The following is a 15,846-nucleotide window of genomic DNA, read 5'->3' on the forward strand; positions in this document are numbered from 1 at the left end:
AAACTGACAAATATACATACATATCTTATTTGCATACTAACGTTTACCAATCTCCTAGCTCAGTAGGAGCTCTAAATTAATTTAGTTTGAGGACCCATTGTCTCACACTCCTTAATGTTTCTCTTCCTGACAACTATATTTCAACAAACCCTTCAAGTAGCATTTCTTTAATGAATTATAATTTCAATATAATTCATTCTACTTTCACAATCTCTTAGGCTGCATCTGCACTGTTAAATCTGTCATACAGCTGGGGTCAAAGAGGGATCATCCCAACCCCTCTCCCACAACTGCTCCTGAAAAAACCTGTCCCATTGAGGGGGACAAACAGTTGGATTCAGTGCCTGCTGTAGCAAATCCTGCTAGACTGAACTTGGTTGCAGCTGCCTCTGGGGTGGAACACAGCGCATGCTGGAGCACTGAACAACAGATATGTGTGTATCTCTGAAACTACAGGGTTGGCCAGTTACTAGAGATGGAATTTGTCCAGGAGTAGTGGGGGGGAGGGGACGAACTGAGGAGTAGGGGGTGATGGGTCTCTCTGTCCCTTCTGAAACGGGGGAGGCTGGTATCTGACATAGGGCGGGTGGGCAAATACTTAGGATTGTACTCTAAGGGTCCGAGAAGCTCTGTTCTAATCACAGATGTGGCCTTCCCCAGAGCACTGTCCTGGGAATTGCAGGGCGTCTGCATCTGGGCTGCCTGCGGCCTGGTGCTGTAGGGCTGATATCCGCTTTGTTGTTCTCCAGGGAGCCGCCCTTTTTGAGCGGGACTGAGCTCCCTCCCACCCCAGCCAAGTGAAATTAGATTCTGAGAAACAGTCCTTTTAAGGCCATCCAGGGCAGCAGAAAGGAAAATGCACAAACCCCAGCCTGCAGGGCACTGGGGAGGAGCAAGGAGCTGCAGACTGCTGGAGTTAATCTTTTAACTAAGTGGGTCACCCTGCCCATAAGACACCCTTAGGTGGTCCCTTGACACAATTCCCCCATCCTAGGTAGCTGTTTATCCCTGCAACTCAGGCAGGCCACTTACTTACATATATTTGGTACTGGAATGTTCTGCTGTGACTCCGAGGAACTGCCAGAGCAAGGCCTAGCCCCCGGGTCAGCCCCCTTCACCGCTCCGCCAATGCACGAGTGCCGTCCTGCAGCCTCCCCTGCTAGCCCGGTGCTGGGCTCCGCTCTGTCCCCCAGGCTACGTCAGGGGTTCTCAAACTGGGGGGTCGGGACCCTGCAGGGGGTCACGAGGTTATTACATGCGGGGGGGGGGGGGATCACGAGCTGTCAGCCTCCACTCCAAACTCCACTTTGCCTCCAGCATTTATAATGTGTTAAATGTATACAAAAGTGTGTTTTAATTTATTAGGGGGTCGGACTCAGAGGCTGGCTATGTGAAAGGGGTCACCAGTGCAAAAGTTTGAGAACCACTGGGCTACGTCTACACTTGAAACACTACCGCAGCATGACTGCAGCGCTTCCGCCTCGATGCTACGTATGAGGACAGGAGGGGTTCTCCCATTGCGGGTGTTTAACCACCTCCCTGAGCGGTAGCAGCTGGCTTGACGGAAGAATTCTTCCATCCACCTAGCACTGTCTATGCCGGGGGTGAGGTCAGCTTCCCTAGGTCTCTCCGGGGGGTGGATTTTCACACCCCCGAGAGATGACGCGATCCTGCTGTAACTTTTTCGGTGTAGACCAGCCCTCAGTCCTGACCTGGAGCTCTCTGCTGTCCCAGGCCTGAGTCCGGGCATACTTGAACCTAGGCTAAGATCATCAAACTCCTTTAATGAGTGACTGACCGTAAGGCCTGGCCTCAACTAAAAAGCTAGGTTGACCCAGCTGTGTTGCTAAGGGGTGTGGAAAAACCCATTCTCCCGAGTGACATAGTTAAGCCAACCTCACCCCCAGCATAGATAGTCCTAGGTCCATGGAAGAATTCTTCCGCTGGCCTAGCTACGGTCTCGTGGGGTGGGGGGATTAACTACAGTGGGGGGAGGACCCCTCCTGTTGCCATAGTGAGTGTCTACGTTGCAGTGTCCCAGCCCTGCCACTTGTGCATGTCAAATGTAGACAAGCCCTAAATCAGGAGTTTTGTGGAATATTTTATGTAGCTCTTTCATTACTGCAAGATCTCGACCTCTCCTGACAGAAGAACGACAGCCTCATGCTGCCAACACTCAAGGGGGCAATCTCACCGGGACTCTGTGGGCAGGTGGAGTTTGCAGCCTCACCTCTCAGTCTAAAATATCTATAGTGCAGTGATGGGGCCGTATTGGAGGGTCTCACTGTCTTCAGTGCACTTATTCTCCTCAACCACCTGTGGGGCAGGGCAGGGGTATTACCCCATTGTACAGACGGGGGACCTGAGGCACCAGGAGGTTGTGACTTGCCCTAGGTTACAGAGGGAGTCCGAGAGAGAATAAGGAAAGGCCCCCAGATCCAGGCTTTCCCCTCCCCTCTCGCCCCGTCCCCTGCAACCACTGAACCATGCTTCTTTTTCATCATGGCTGTAACACTAAAGCTGGCAGAGGCCGTTAACTCTTCTGGCTGGTGTGTGGCGTCAGTCTGGGCAAACCCGTCTGTATCTCTTGGGAACTTGCCCTGCTGCTTTCACTGATGTTGTGCCAAAGAGCACAAGGCTGCGTGTTCCCACCGGGTGCACGGTCCTTGGAATAATCTCTCTACCTGGCTGTACGGCACCAGAGAAAGCACTGTCCCAACTGCTCTACAGCCCAGTGCCATCGGGCTGGCGGGGGCAGAGGATGAGACCGGCCCTGGAAGGGTATCGGGGCCTGCAATGCACTGAGAAGCCAGTTTAGATGATGAATTATGTCTTGTTCTGTCCTTGGGGGTTAGCTGAAGGCCTGATCCTAATTGATTACTCAGCACTTTATAAAACTTGGGGTCGCATATGGAGGGCCTCAACTCGGTGGTCTCCTTCTGATACCCTTTTGGCACTGAGTCTCCAGGAAAAGAGGAGACCCCATGGGAAGCCCCACTTTCCACCCACGACAGTCAAGTTAGAACTTCAGGGCTGGCCTAGACAAATGTCACAAAACATTTAATTGCCTTGTCAAGTCTGTGGGCATGTCTCCAGAGATCCTGGGCTTCCTTGATTCTCTTCTCTGGCGTTGGATCCAAGATAAAACTACAATCTCCCAGGAACAGGGAGGCCATGTGGAAGGCTAATACTCCAGCTTCACGTGCAGTTGGGGCATTGGGAGGACTGCGGAGTCTGGGTATACATGGCACAGTGACAGATGTTGTCTCTTGCCTTTATCTAGGATCCCCTTCCCCTCTCTCATCCTCACCAGCAGATGCAGGACAGATGTTCAGATTCTAGTGACATTTTTCAGGCTGCTCTTCCAGCCCTCTCATCCCCCACACTCCAGCTCGCCAGTCTTTGGGGAATGTTGCCCCAGGCCTGTTGCTTTGTCATTCCCCTGGGAGATAACCAGGGCTCAGAATGCGGCGTGAGACTCGGTCTGTTTGAGCCTGTGCAGATTCTCTTCTCTTCCTCTCCGCTTTCCAGCTCCCATTCCTTTACCCTTTTATAACGGGGAGTTGCTGGTTCTCTCTGGCCTGGTGAAGAGTACAGGGTCAGTCATGCCCAAAGGGGACAAAAATTCTCACGTCCAGAGGTGATACTATGGTGAGGGGCACTTTAGGTTAACAGCACTTCTCCTGGGCCCCAGGTCTGTCTAGATTCCTTTTCTCCCCTAAAATTCCTTGGCCTAGGCGTCTAAGGAAATGGGGAAATTCCTGTACCTCTGGCAAAGCAATGAAGGGGTGTCTTATTTCTCCATGTTGTAGGGTCACAAATCTCTGTTGCGTGCCCTGTGACCCAAGAATCTGATCTCCTGCCCATGCCCCGCCTAGCACTCCAGGGTAGCTGAATCGCCACACTGAGCAGAGAGACTGATCTAGGCCCGGCCATGGGCCAGATGAAGAGCTGCTGAAGACACCACTGAGGCAGCCAGTGTGTGTCCCATATACCAAATGCATCCCACCACTCTTCCCTTATACCTAGGGGCGCCTGCACTAACTACAAGCGCCAGAATGCTATGCTCCAGCTCCAGGCAAAAAAGTTCTGGGACACAAGTGGAAACATTGCTGGGATTTGCAGGCAATGCCAGCGTATGCAGCTCCAATCTGTGCATCACGTGACTTAGGTGCAGAGCGTATGTCCTTGGTTGGAGCCTACACACCTGGGTTTTGAGATGTCCCTCTGACATTAGGATCTTTCCCCGGCACCTGCGGGGTGTCCTGGGTTCTAATTGCACCATCCAGTGGTTGTCTTGCTCAGTGCTCTTGGGGTGAATCTGTTTTTTCCTGCCTGTTTCCCACAGGATGCCGAACTGGGGCGGAGGGAAGAAATGCGGCTTGTGCCGGAAGACCGTGTACTTTGCCGAGGAGGTGCAGTGCGAAGGCAACAGCTTCCACAAGTCCTGCTTCTTGTGCCGTGAGTACAGCGCCCCACGGGGTCCTGGCCTTTCCATTGACCTGGCAATGCCGTGGCCTGCTTGCTCTTGCCAGCAATGTAAACATACCCCTGCCACTGCAGAGCAGACCCAGATGGCTGACATTTGGCTAATTACTGCTGGGCTGGGAGCAGCTCTCCGTTCTCCTCCAGACGTGGGGAAGGGATTTTTGCAAAGCACTGTGGGTGATATAGGGACTGAAATGTCAGGAGTGCTTTGGGAAAACATCCATGCAACTTCTGCCCCCACATTGCTAAATGAAACACTAACCCTAAACCACACTAGGGTCTAAAGCGCAGACCAATGCCTAAATGCACCATTTTAAAGCCCTGGCTGTACCATCCCACAGCAAAGCCATGCTAGCGGTGTGGAGGGCTAGAAACTCCATGAGGGCGCATCTCTGCCCTGCCTCTGAATGAAGAAAGAAGGGTTTGTGTGGGACCTTGCTGGCGGCTGGAGTGTGGTCTTCGAACCCTGCAGGACCTGGGGATCTGTGGACAGAGGATGCTGCTTTGCCTTGTGCTTGCTGGCCATTCTGGTGACCAAATGCCTGCAACATACCCGATGCTGACAGTTCGGTGCCTGGGCCACCCTCACCCATCTGGCAGTCGTAGCCTCAGCCCATCCGTACGGCGGCCTCCACATGCCACCCAGCACTGGAAAGGAGGCCGGCAACTGATGCACTAGCTCCCACCTGGGTGAAGGTCACCTGTGCTCCGAGAAACGCTGGGTTGAGTATTGCAGCTGCTTTCCACTGCCGGCACCTCCTGTCCCAAGCAATGTAGTTCCCCAGAGATCGTAACTGGCAGGGGAAGGGGAGGAGTTTCCACAGAATCCGGAGTTTATGCAAGGGCACAGGATCGCCCCACCCGACAGGTGCATTCTGGTGTCTGCTTCCCCGCACAGGAACTGGGGCACGCCTGCGAGCCCCGGTCTTCGTTCGCTTCTCCCCAGCGTAAGGCTACAGCTGAACTACAGAGCCTAGGTACGCCCTGGTGTGGGTGCAGCATAGGCTGACTGAAGGAGTTTTCTGCCTGTGTAGGAATAGCACCTTCCCAAAGGACATTGGCCGGGCCCACAGAAGCACAGTTCTGTCAGCATAACTGCGTCTACACTGGGGCTTTTGCCAGCACTGCTATATTGGCTGTGGGAGTGCTTTTCTCCCCCCGCCCCCAACACCCCCGGGACAGATGTAGCTGTGTAAGTTTTAAATGTAGATTAAATGCCTGATGGCTCAGCTGGTGGGGATTAGCTGAACCGCTGGGCTACATGGGCTCCGAATACCAGCCCAGCTCTGCTACAGGGGGCTTGGGAAGCTCTTAACCCGCAGAAATTCCTGACATAACCCTCCTTACATGGCAAAAACTGTCCTTTTCCTTTTTCCCCCTCCGACTCTCCAAGCACAGAGAGCGCTCGGGGAGCTGCTGCCCAGGAGGAAAAGCACCATATTTAGTCATGGGGATGGGAAGCGCAGATTTAAGATCCCATATTTAGGTGAAAAGTGCTGGGCCTGCAGAGTGTTCAGAGGGGAGCGCTCGGCTCTGTTTGCATTCTTGAAACATTGTTTAAGGGCAAGAAATTTTTCTTCTGGCAAGGAGACAAGCAGGCCACGGGGAGCGGCTTCCTGCTGACATTTAAGGCATGCGTGTGGGATGGGGGTTGAGTCTGTCAGTCACACACCAGTGTTTGGCTGTTGCTGGGCTAGCCACTGTTTCCCTCCTCCAGCCTCTTTGTTCCTTTACAGCCGGAGGTAGGTAACTGCCAGCTGGGATGTTGTGAGCTCTGCCCTACCTCTGATCCTGCTCCTCCCTGCCCCTACAACTTCCTCTTGGATTATCTGATCCAGCGCTAGGGCTTGGAGGTCAAGTGTGTCTAAGCATCCAAAAGTACTGTCTGTGTTGCCTGTCGTTGGCTATCTAAGCTGCCAGTCTCCTGATTGGCAGGAGAACACTCCAGTCGGGGTTGGCCTGGGCCGAGCTGGACTTTCTCCTGGCACACACACTTTCTGCTATCGTCCCATGGAACCAATCCCTTGAAGGTTGGGATCACTGACCATCCATTGCAGCCCTCCCCTGCCTGCACCATTCCTGATTAACCCTTAGAACTGTGCAGATGAGCTTTGTAAAGGGATTTCATAATTCGTCGTTTCCCAAATTGCATCCACTCTGCCCACTGGCAGCATTGGGGTTAATGTCAATTTCACCTTTTAACGCTGAACTTCCTGGCTTTTACCTGGGTGGGTGGATCGGTTGTTTTTAACTCATGCCAATGTTCCTGTAAGAATTTTCATCTGTATGTTGCTCTGCACACTCCACATTAACAAAGGTTTTGTCTGGGAATTTCCTTACTCCTTAAAATCTGACACATAATATGTCTTGGGAGGACTGATGCTCTCCGACTTGCTAGTGTGTTCTGGCTGCCCAGAAGCCAGAGATGACTCCTGGCCAAGGTCTGCGGGTGACGTTCCCCTTGTTCCTCTCCAGTGGTCTGTAAAAAGAACCTGGACAGCACCACCGTGGCTGTGCACGGGGAAGAGATCTATTGCAGGTCCTGCTATGGCAAGAAGTATGGCCCCAAAGGCTACGGCTATGGGCAGGGAGCAGGGACCCTGAGCACCGACAAGGGAGAGTCGCTGGGAATCAAATACGAAGAGTGAGTTGGAGCCTTCATTTAAAAAATAGTGACTATAAAAGGGGATTGGAGAGAGGTACCCACATCCCAGCTCTGGGTGCCCCAGTGGGGAGGGGCATTGTGGACCCCGGGGAGCTGCACTGTGGACCCTGGGGAGCTGAGCAGCTCTGCTAGCATTTCCTGTTCTGAAGAGATCCTGCTTTCTACCGCGTCCTTCTATTTCAGTGTAAAGTTCTGCACTCTTCTGACCTCTAGTAATCAGCAGTTTGGCTGGCAGGCTCTTCCCAGCCTTGTAAACGCCAGCCTCTGCCCAGGATCCGCAGACTGGATCAGTCTAGTGCCTGGCTGCAGCTGGGAGTCTAGCTGGGCCATTCACTTGCTGAGACGATGCCCCCTGCCGTTAACAAAGGCAACCCTGAGAACAGAATCAAGCTGGCAGCTAGAACGTGACTTAGCAGGAGCCTAACGAGACCAGTAGCCCTTGCCCTCTTGGGCAGTTCGAGTACCAGGAAGAACAGGAGGCCTGTACTCTGGGGCCCAATACAATCCGAGCTTGGCTTAGGCCATGTCTACACTCAGAATGCTGCAGTGCTTAGGGGGAGACACTCGCTACAGCAAATGCGCGACGGGAGGGGATCTCCCATGGCTGTGGTTAACGCACCTCCCCAAGAGGCAGTAGCTCGGTCTATGGAAGAGTTCTTCCTGGGGTTAGGTTGGCTTGACGTCACTCAGGGGTGTGGATTTTCACACCCCTGAGCAATGCTGCCGGGTTGCACAAATTTTCTTATGTACACCAGCCCTTCAGCTGTGTCTTCGCTGCCCAACAAAGGCGTATGTTTACAGCGTCATTGCTCTGTTGAGGTGGCCTCACTGTAAAATCCCAGAGGTGCTGGAGTTCTTACCTCGATGGAGTTCATCGTCATCGAGGCAGATCCCAAAGGGACGTAGCCCCCTTGAAGATCAAGCGCCACCTGGATCAATCTCTAGCTAGGTCCTTCAGGTGATCTGGCGGGGTGTTCGGCCTACAGTTAGGTTTGCATGGCAGCCAGGGCTGTGACTTGCAGCTTGTGTAGACTTACCTGCGCTAGCTGCGCCCTAGCTAGCTTGCTAAAAATAGAAGTGAAGATGTTGTGGTGTGGAGGTCCATGCAGGCTGGGCAAGGCTGCTTGACCCCCCCCCCCCCGGCTACGTACTCATTCGTGCATCCCAGGGTGATGCCTGCGTCGCTGTACCCTCATGTCTGTTTTCAGACAGCTACTTAGAATACAGCTAGCGTGGGAATGTCTCCATGAGCTGCAACGGCACTCGTGCACACACGCTGCAGTGTAGCCGTTCTCTCGGTCCATCATTGGCCACCGAAGCCTTTGGTGCGCACGTGATCCCCGGCTGTGCAGCAGCATCCCTTGGTAAGCGCGCTTTGTAATTCGGTCCATCCTAATAACATGTCCATACCAAGAGAGCTGCTGAAACCGAACCAATGCTGACGGTGGGTGCTGGGTTCGGCTACAGAGAGCTAGTCGGGGTCAATCTCAGGTGCAGGATATAGGGTTGACTCGCCTACCTCCATCGAGTGACGGACTCCGGCACCTCGTGCTGTAAACACCCACCTTTTGGGAGCAGTGCAGACCTCGCCTGGTAGGCCTTGCAGAGCTGGTGGGGAAAGGGAAACTTCAGTCAAACAGCAGCAAGGATTTTGACAAAATGTTGTGCTGAAGTCTTGAACTCTCCCCTCCTGCCTTGGCGTATAGCACCTAGGAAGCCATCCAGGCTGTGGGAGGAGCTTCTCCCGCCAGAATTGCTGGCCCCCGCAACATGATGGGAGCAACAGTGCCTCTAGCCTGCCGTCTCTCATGGTAGCGCCCTGATCCGTCAGGGCCGTGCTTCACTAGTGGAAGCAGGCCCCCCATGGAGCATGCCTGCACTGTGTGCCCCCTGCGGGGAATGTTCTAACCCTTCTCTCCCAGTGTGTAGATGCCCAGAGCTTCTGAAGGGCTCAGCCCCCAACGGGAACCCATGTGCTGAGCCCTTCTCACAATCTGGCCCTAGCAGAGACCTCTTTTCTTCTTCCCTGAATGTGGAGCCCCCCTGTCTCATCAGCTGCCCCTGTCTGCTGCTGCTTCCCAGTCATGCAGGTCAGGTAACTAAATCTCTCCCTAACTGGAATCCAACAGGAGCCAGCCCCACCAGCCCACCAACAACCCCAATGACTCCAAGTTGGCTCAGAAGGTGGGCGGTGCCAACGGCTGCCCCCGCTGCAGGAAGGCTGTGTATGCTGCTGAGAAGGTGATTGGCGCTGGGAAGGTAAGACAGCAGTGCTGTGGGGGGAGATGACTGCAGGGTGGTGGTTCTTGAGTCAGCATGTAGCTGAGAGCTCTGAAAGGGTCCATGAGCTAGGGCTCATGGTCCAGGGCCAAGCCCGGATGCTATCGTGGGCCAGATGGTCCAGCACCCACAAATGGGGCTGGATTTTCAAGAGATCAGCTAGCGCCCAACGTGCTGTGAGCTTTTTTGAGACTCTGGCTCCTCAGGGTGGTGCTGGCCCCTTCTGAAAATTCTGTCTTTATGATATGTGCAGGTGGCAGAGAGCCACATGCATGGGGTAGCCACAGGTCCTCTCCATCTCCCTGATCCCAGGGGACCATGGCTGGTCCCTTCTCCTGCCCCCCCACCCCATGCCCTGGGAGGAGAATGATGTGCATCACAGCCCTGGGCTGGAAGACAAGTCTACTGCAAGGAAACCCCCATGTTGGCATTCTCTCCTTAGGCTCTAGAAGGCTGGATCTGGCTTCCACAGCCCAGTTCACCCAGCCGGTGGCTTCCTAAGTCTTCAGACCATTGGTTCCTCTCTCCCCCAGCACTGGGCCCTGCATAAGGCAGGGTGATGAAGTATCCAGACTCTTTGGGTCTTCCTCTGGCCTTGCCCTGTGAATACATACAGCTCTGCTAACACCTCTGTAGCATCTCCTGCTATTCCAGTCTTAGACTCTGCCTTGCCCCCCAGGACCTCTGTGCAGTCCTGACCTGCAGCACCCTCCACTAGTCCAGCCCTGGGCTCTCGGTACACAGCTCTGCTAATGCCTCTCAGTCCCAGCCTGGGGCCCCCACTGCTAGTCCAGCCCTGGGACCCTGACAAAGTTCTGCCGATGCCCCTAGCCCCATGTGTGTAGCTGAGGCAGAGTCTGACCCATTGGCTCTACAGTCCAGGAAGGCCCCTTCCCTGCACCAGGCCACCCTTCATGTACAGGTGTGTCTTCACTGCAGAGCTAGCCCGGTGGCTTGGCACCTGAGTCTGAGCAGGCAGGTTAGCCTCGCCCGGCTGTGAGCCGCCACATTGCAAAGCCTGACTCATGTTACTGGGTCCTCACTGGGGCTGTGATCCTCGTGGGCGTAGCTTGGACTACTGGGGCCATGTCCCATGGTTCTGCATGCTGCAGCAAGCTGAGCTGCTCTGAGTCTCTCCCAGTGAATTGTGGGAGAACTTGTCTGTCCATGGGCACATGGAATTGTGGGAAGGCATCGGAAGGCTACTGGCTTTCAAGTGGGTTTAGCCCAGTGGTTCTCAACCTGTGGCCCACGGGCCACTTGTGGCCCAATCAGCATAGAGCTGCGGCCCATGTGACCTCCTCAGGGCCATAGAGGCTGTATTGGATGCGGCCCACAATGGTAAATAGGTTGAGAACTACTGGTAGCCTTTTGTGTCCTCACTGCAAAGTGGGTGGGTTACCAGCCTGAGCGGAAATGGAACCAGGCTTGGGCCAGCTAGCCTGGGCTGGAAGAACCACTAAACTTGAGTGAGAGGGTTTTGTGTGTGTGGATGGGAGGGGGGTTAGGGAAACACCCAGATAAGAGCCCGTTGTGATCCTGCAGTGAAAACAGACCCTTAGAGTAAAAATGGGGGCACAGTGTTTAGTGGGAGACTTTGCCATTCTACATCTTTGAGTAGCTGAAGCTGGAAACATTGCTATGTCTAAACAAACTCAGAGAGGATACCAGTGTGTGTGTCTTAAAATGTACTGATCGTTCTTCCGCTGGTGGCATAATTCAGCCTGTTGTCTCCGCCTCCTGCCTCTACCCCAAGTCCACATCTTATTTTCCCAAAGAAGGTTCCATGTTTTCAAAGCCGGGGGTTTTTTTTTTTTTTTTTTTTGAACTCCTGTGTCAGCAGCTCTCACTATTTGCAGCTCCATTGATTTATGCATTAGGAATTCTTGGAGCAGCTGGGAGAGCCCGAATTTTAAAAGTCAGCCTGGTGCCTTTGGTCTCAACATCAGGATGTAACTTTCATTGGTGTTCTGTTCTGATTCTAGTGCTTTAGGGTGCGTTCATCTCTAGAATACAGAGCCAGGGCTCTCGCCAGATCCCTAGGGAATGCAAATCGAATCGCCGCAGCTGGGCTGACTTCAGAGGAGTTTTGCTGATCAACAGCAGCCTAATGTTTAAGAGTTAATTCTTTACAGGGGCAAATCCTAAACTGTGGGTGGCTGGTAGTTTGGAAACAAGGTTAAAGGAGCATGTTTCATGCATGCCTGGTTGAGATCTGGATTAGAACAGCCTCCGAAATCCCACTCGCCTGGGATCTTTTCTGATGAGCCAGTTAGTTTCATCTCACCATGGTAATGGGTGACTTTGCCTGAGCTGATCCAATGGGTGCAGGGGTAGCCCATGCTCCCAGCATGGCTCTGTCTCCACTTTGTGTGCTGAGGTCCTGGGTTCAGTCCCTGATGCAGACAAGCTATCGAGGGGCATTGTGTTACGTGGGGAATGGAATATGTGAGCTAGGCTAGGGCCGGATGCTGCTTCCCAGGAAAATTCTGGCTGTGATTTGGGACTTGCGCTCAGAAGCTTTAAAACCTCTTTAAGGAGGGGCTGGGCACTGGGGTTTGTTGGCAGGAGGATCCTGCCCAGACAAAAGGAAGTGTGATTAAAGCCAGTCCTTCCATGTAATACTGGGGATACCAGCCAGGGCCTGCGAAAGGGTAAAGCCAAAGCTATGCTGCTAGAAACAGCTACACTGGGGGGATCTGGGTACCCCAGAGACACACTCGTCGTAAATCCACTGTCCTGTGAAGATTAAGCCACATTTTAACAGTGTCCGACTGGTCTGACCCAGGCTCTAGCATGGTTGAACCCCTTCTGGGGAGAATGGGATTGTGATCGGGGCCTTGGAAAAAGGCACTTTTCACTGTAGAGCTTCCCCTGCGGGCAGGGCCCTGGGGGTGCTGCCGGGGAGAGCCAGGGAACTGACATGCCCTGGGTGTCCTACCGGTGGGGGACTGCCTGAGCGGCCCCCTGCTCTGTGCCCCGCACCCTCTGACCGCGCTCTGCTCCTCTCCCCACAGTCGTGGCACAAGGCCTGTTTCCGGTGTGCCAACTGTGGCAAAGGCCTGGAATCCACCACGCTGGCTGACAAAGAAGGGGAGATTTACTGCAAAGGTGAGCACCCCCCTTCCTGGCGTGCTGGCATCCCCAGGGCCCAGGGGGAAAGAGGACTCCAGAGCAAGGTGCGGGACAGGGTATTGCGGGTGTGCAGCTTCGGGGAGAAGTAATTGCTGACCCCAAACCAGCACAGGAGATGCTAACAATTGTATGTCCTGCTAAAATCCTGGGGGGTAGCTGATACTGAAACGTGAGTGGACAGGGAAGCAGTCCGAATGGCCCCAGAGGAGCAGGGATGTGCCTGGGGAGCACCCCGTGTATGGCAACAGCGAGCACCCGGAAGCTCTAGTGGCCTTGAGGGTGCTTGTGGGTTAATGCCGTGCCAGCCACACAGGCTGGAGAACCACTGGGTCTCGCCACATCTAGCACCTACAAATGACCTCCCCCTGCTCCACCTGGGCCATAGCCAGGCTGGTCTAGGTTTGTGGGGGCAGCTGGGGGCCTCTGGAAGGGCCAAGTGACTCTAACATGTCAGTGTCTTGCAATGGGAGTCTGTAAAACCCCTGATGCTTCTGCTTTTGAAAGAGGTGGGCAGTGCCCACCTAGTAGCCCCGGGGGGCAAGGGCATCAGTGCCTTCATTTACTCTTCCTGCCCATGAGGCTGTTGCCACCACATCCTCTTCCCCCCCGTCCCTCCTCCCCAGGGGAAAGCCAGGCTCCCTTGCAGCTGCTCCCAAAGTGCTGGAGCTGGCCGCTGGGTTGCCCAGGCATGACTGGCTGTGTGTGTCCCCAGCTCTGTACAGGGGAGCCCCCCCTGCCACTGCCTGGGTTTGTGTCCCTTCCGATTGATCTCCGGAGCGGATGATCACACACCTTTCATTGCACCAAACTCTCTGCCAGAAACCAGAGACTCTGCGATCCCTGATTATCCTGTGAGCTCTGCCCAGGGCTTACTGACAGTGAATCTGGGGGGTTGTCACTGGATGAGGGCCAGTGTGTGGGTGGGATCTAGGAGAAGGGAGAGAGTTCCATGTGAGCCTGATCTCTGGGGCTCGGTTGGGAACACTTGTCCACATCTAGCAGTAGAGGTGAGAAATTAACCCAGGATAAACTTTAAACCCCCTCCCCTGGCAGCCAGCTAACAAGGGCAACTATTTGCAGGCTGGAGGAGAGTTGCAGTGGATAGGGAACCAGGCTGGGAGCCAGGACACCTGGGTTCTACTCCCAGCTCTGTCACTGACATTGCAGCGTGACCTTGGGCAAGTCCTTTCCCCCCCTTGTGCCTCAGTTTCCCTATTGAGGGTAACGACAGTGGCCCTCATTCATAAAGGGCTTTGAGATCCTCTGATGAAAGGTGTTAACCAGTCCCCATGTGCTTGTTTCTTCACCCTGTTTCTGCCTGCCTGAGAGATGGGGCCTAATCTGAACTCTGGGAACAAGCCTATTTCAGCACTGACCCCACACCGTAAAACCACCTCCCCTGCATCCCTATGTCCCCTGTGGCTGGCACCCCTCCCTTCCCTGTGTCGTCATCACTCATGGCTTCTCCCCTCCCGCAGGATGCTACGCTAAGAACTTTGGGCCCAAGGGGTTTGGCTTTGGGCAGGGAGCCGGTGCTCTCATCCACTCCGAGTGAGCTGTCAGGATTGGCTCCTCTGCCTCTCCCCTGCAGTGCTGAGCGCTTCGCCGATACCAAGCTCATCCAGACTGACCTTCAAAGGTGGATCAAGGCAGCCCGATCCTTCCCCCACTTCCTGCCAGTGCTTCTGTCAATAAACTCCTGCTTATTCTAACTAGACCACCACCCACTTGCCTGCTGGTTTCCTGATCCAAAGCTCACCGAACGAATCGGGAATCTTCCTGTTGACAGCCGTGGGCTTTGGCTCAGGATTGAGCAGCATAGGCCAAATGGCCTTGACACCCGCTCACACACATGCAGAGAACTTTCCACTCAGCTGGGGCGCGTCACTTTGTAGGTGGTAGGCTCACCTGTGAAACCTGGATGCTTATCTAGATCCTCTGAGGCTCTGAATGCAGCCATCCACTAGGACGTCAGAGGAGTGTAACAAGCCTTACTCGATTGTTCATAGATGTAAAAAAAAAATCAAAGCTGGCAAATGATTGGGGCTTGTGGGTGGGTTATTGTTCCTCTGGAGATAGAGGGAGACAGAGAGCCAGTGACTGATGTGAGTGAGAGATACAGACGAGGGAGAGGAGAATATTTTTTTAATTGTGTATTGTATTTAAAATACTAATTGGAGGGACAGTCCAATATAAATCACTGGCCAGCTCCCCAGTGGCATACATCGGCATAGTTCCATTGACTTCAATAGAGCGATGTGAAGTTACACCCTGGTTCTAAAACTAGTGTGCTTTCAGAAGTGGCCACTGACTCAGATTGCCTCGGTTTTGGGGAGCCAACAGGGTCCTGATCTCTTTCAGAACCACTGCAGCTCCCACTGACTTCAAATGGGTACTTGGCACGTCTGAAACTCCAGCCCCAAGCTGCCTGGTATGGTGTTCCTAAAAACTGATGCCCAGCGTCACTGGCTAACTTGGACACATTTGGCCGAGATTTCTCTTCCCACGTTACTAACAGCACCTTAGCCTATTAACCCAAGAGCGTGGAAAAAATCCAACTTGTTTTTCACTGTTTGTGCCACTGTTTTGTGTTTCGCTCAGCTTGAACACTGATATCCGTTTCGTGCTTGTTTCATAGTTGGTGCCACCGTGTTTGGGTTGCAAACTCTGTTGGGGAATGTTTGTATGTTTTTAAAAAAAACGGGGCTAGTTTTGTCCTCGGTTACAGTGCTGTATAAACAGACAAATGTGCCCTGGTACCATTTTCCTTGGGGGGCTTCAGGTGCGGCTTTGCTTTCATGGGCTCAGATGCCATCTGACGCCTTGAGCAGAATAGAAAGATGCAAAAACTGACCAAGGAATACTAGAACATGGGATCACACGGAGCGTTCTTTGGGTTTATACCTAAAACTTCACTAATTCACTTGGCATAATTCCCTCCCTTCAGGGTGTTACCTGAGCAAAGCTCACAGCTTTCATTTCTCCTGTTTCCTCCTGAAGCAGGGATGTCAAGGACTCCACAGGCCTTTTCCACAGTGCGGGAGAAACATTATGTTGCAATATTTCTACGGTATGTGCCATGTGCAAGGATTGCGTTCAAGCAAAATTATGTATTCAATAAAGCTCTGAGCATGAGGCTCTTGTTCAGTCTCTTCTTTCCCTAGCAATAAGAGGAGTGATTCGCCACATGAGAGGAGAACGCCTTCTTTGGCTTCATGTGAAACTGACCCTGTAGGAAGGGAACTGGCTGCTTCCTTTAGAGACCTGGATCAAAACTA

At 53.5% G+C, this 15,846-nt stretch overlaps 1 protein-coding gene across 3 annotated transcripts in view; it reads left to right on the plus strand.

Annotated features, from left to right (window-relative positions):
• The window catches only part of CSRP1 (cysteine and glycine rich protein 1), a 39,330-nt gene extending 23,627 nt beyond the window's left edge, over positions 1–15,703 (plus strand). For 2 of the 3 annotated variants that reach the window (XM_084611117.1, XM_084611118.1), the window contains exons 2-6: positions 4,347–4,461; positions 6,964–7,132; positions 9,283–9,412; positions 12,451–12,544; positions 14,047–15,703. In XM_084611117.1, the coding sequence (XP_084467243.1) occupies positions 4,350–4,461; positions 6,964–7,132; positions 9,283–9,412; positions 12,451–12,544; positions 14,047–14,123 (582 nt within the window). In that variant the 5' untranslated portion in view covers positions 4,347–4,349 and the 3' untranslated portion in view covers positions 14,124–15,703. The remainder of the gene's footprint in view (positions 1–4,346; positions 4,462–6,963; positions 7,133–9,282; positions 9,413–12,450; positions 12,545–14,046) is intronic. The other variant, XM_084611116.1, reaches the window with a different exon arrangement.
• Positions 15,704–15,846: the final 143 nt, after the last annotated feature.

This window comes from Lepidochelys olivacea (assembly GCF_965140295.1).
Source record: "Lepidochelys olivacea isolate rLepOli2 genome assembly, chromosome: 21".
NCBI lineage: Eukaryota > Metazoa > Chordata > Testudines > Cheloniidae > Lepidochelys > Lepidochelys olivacea.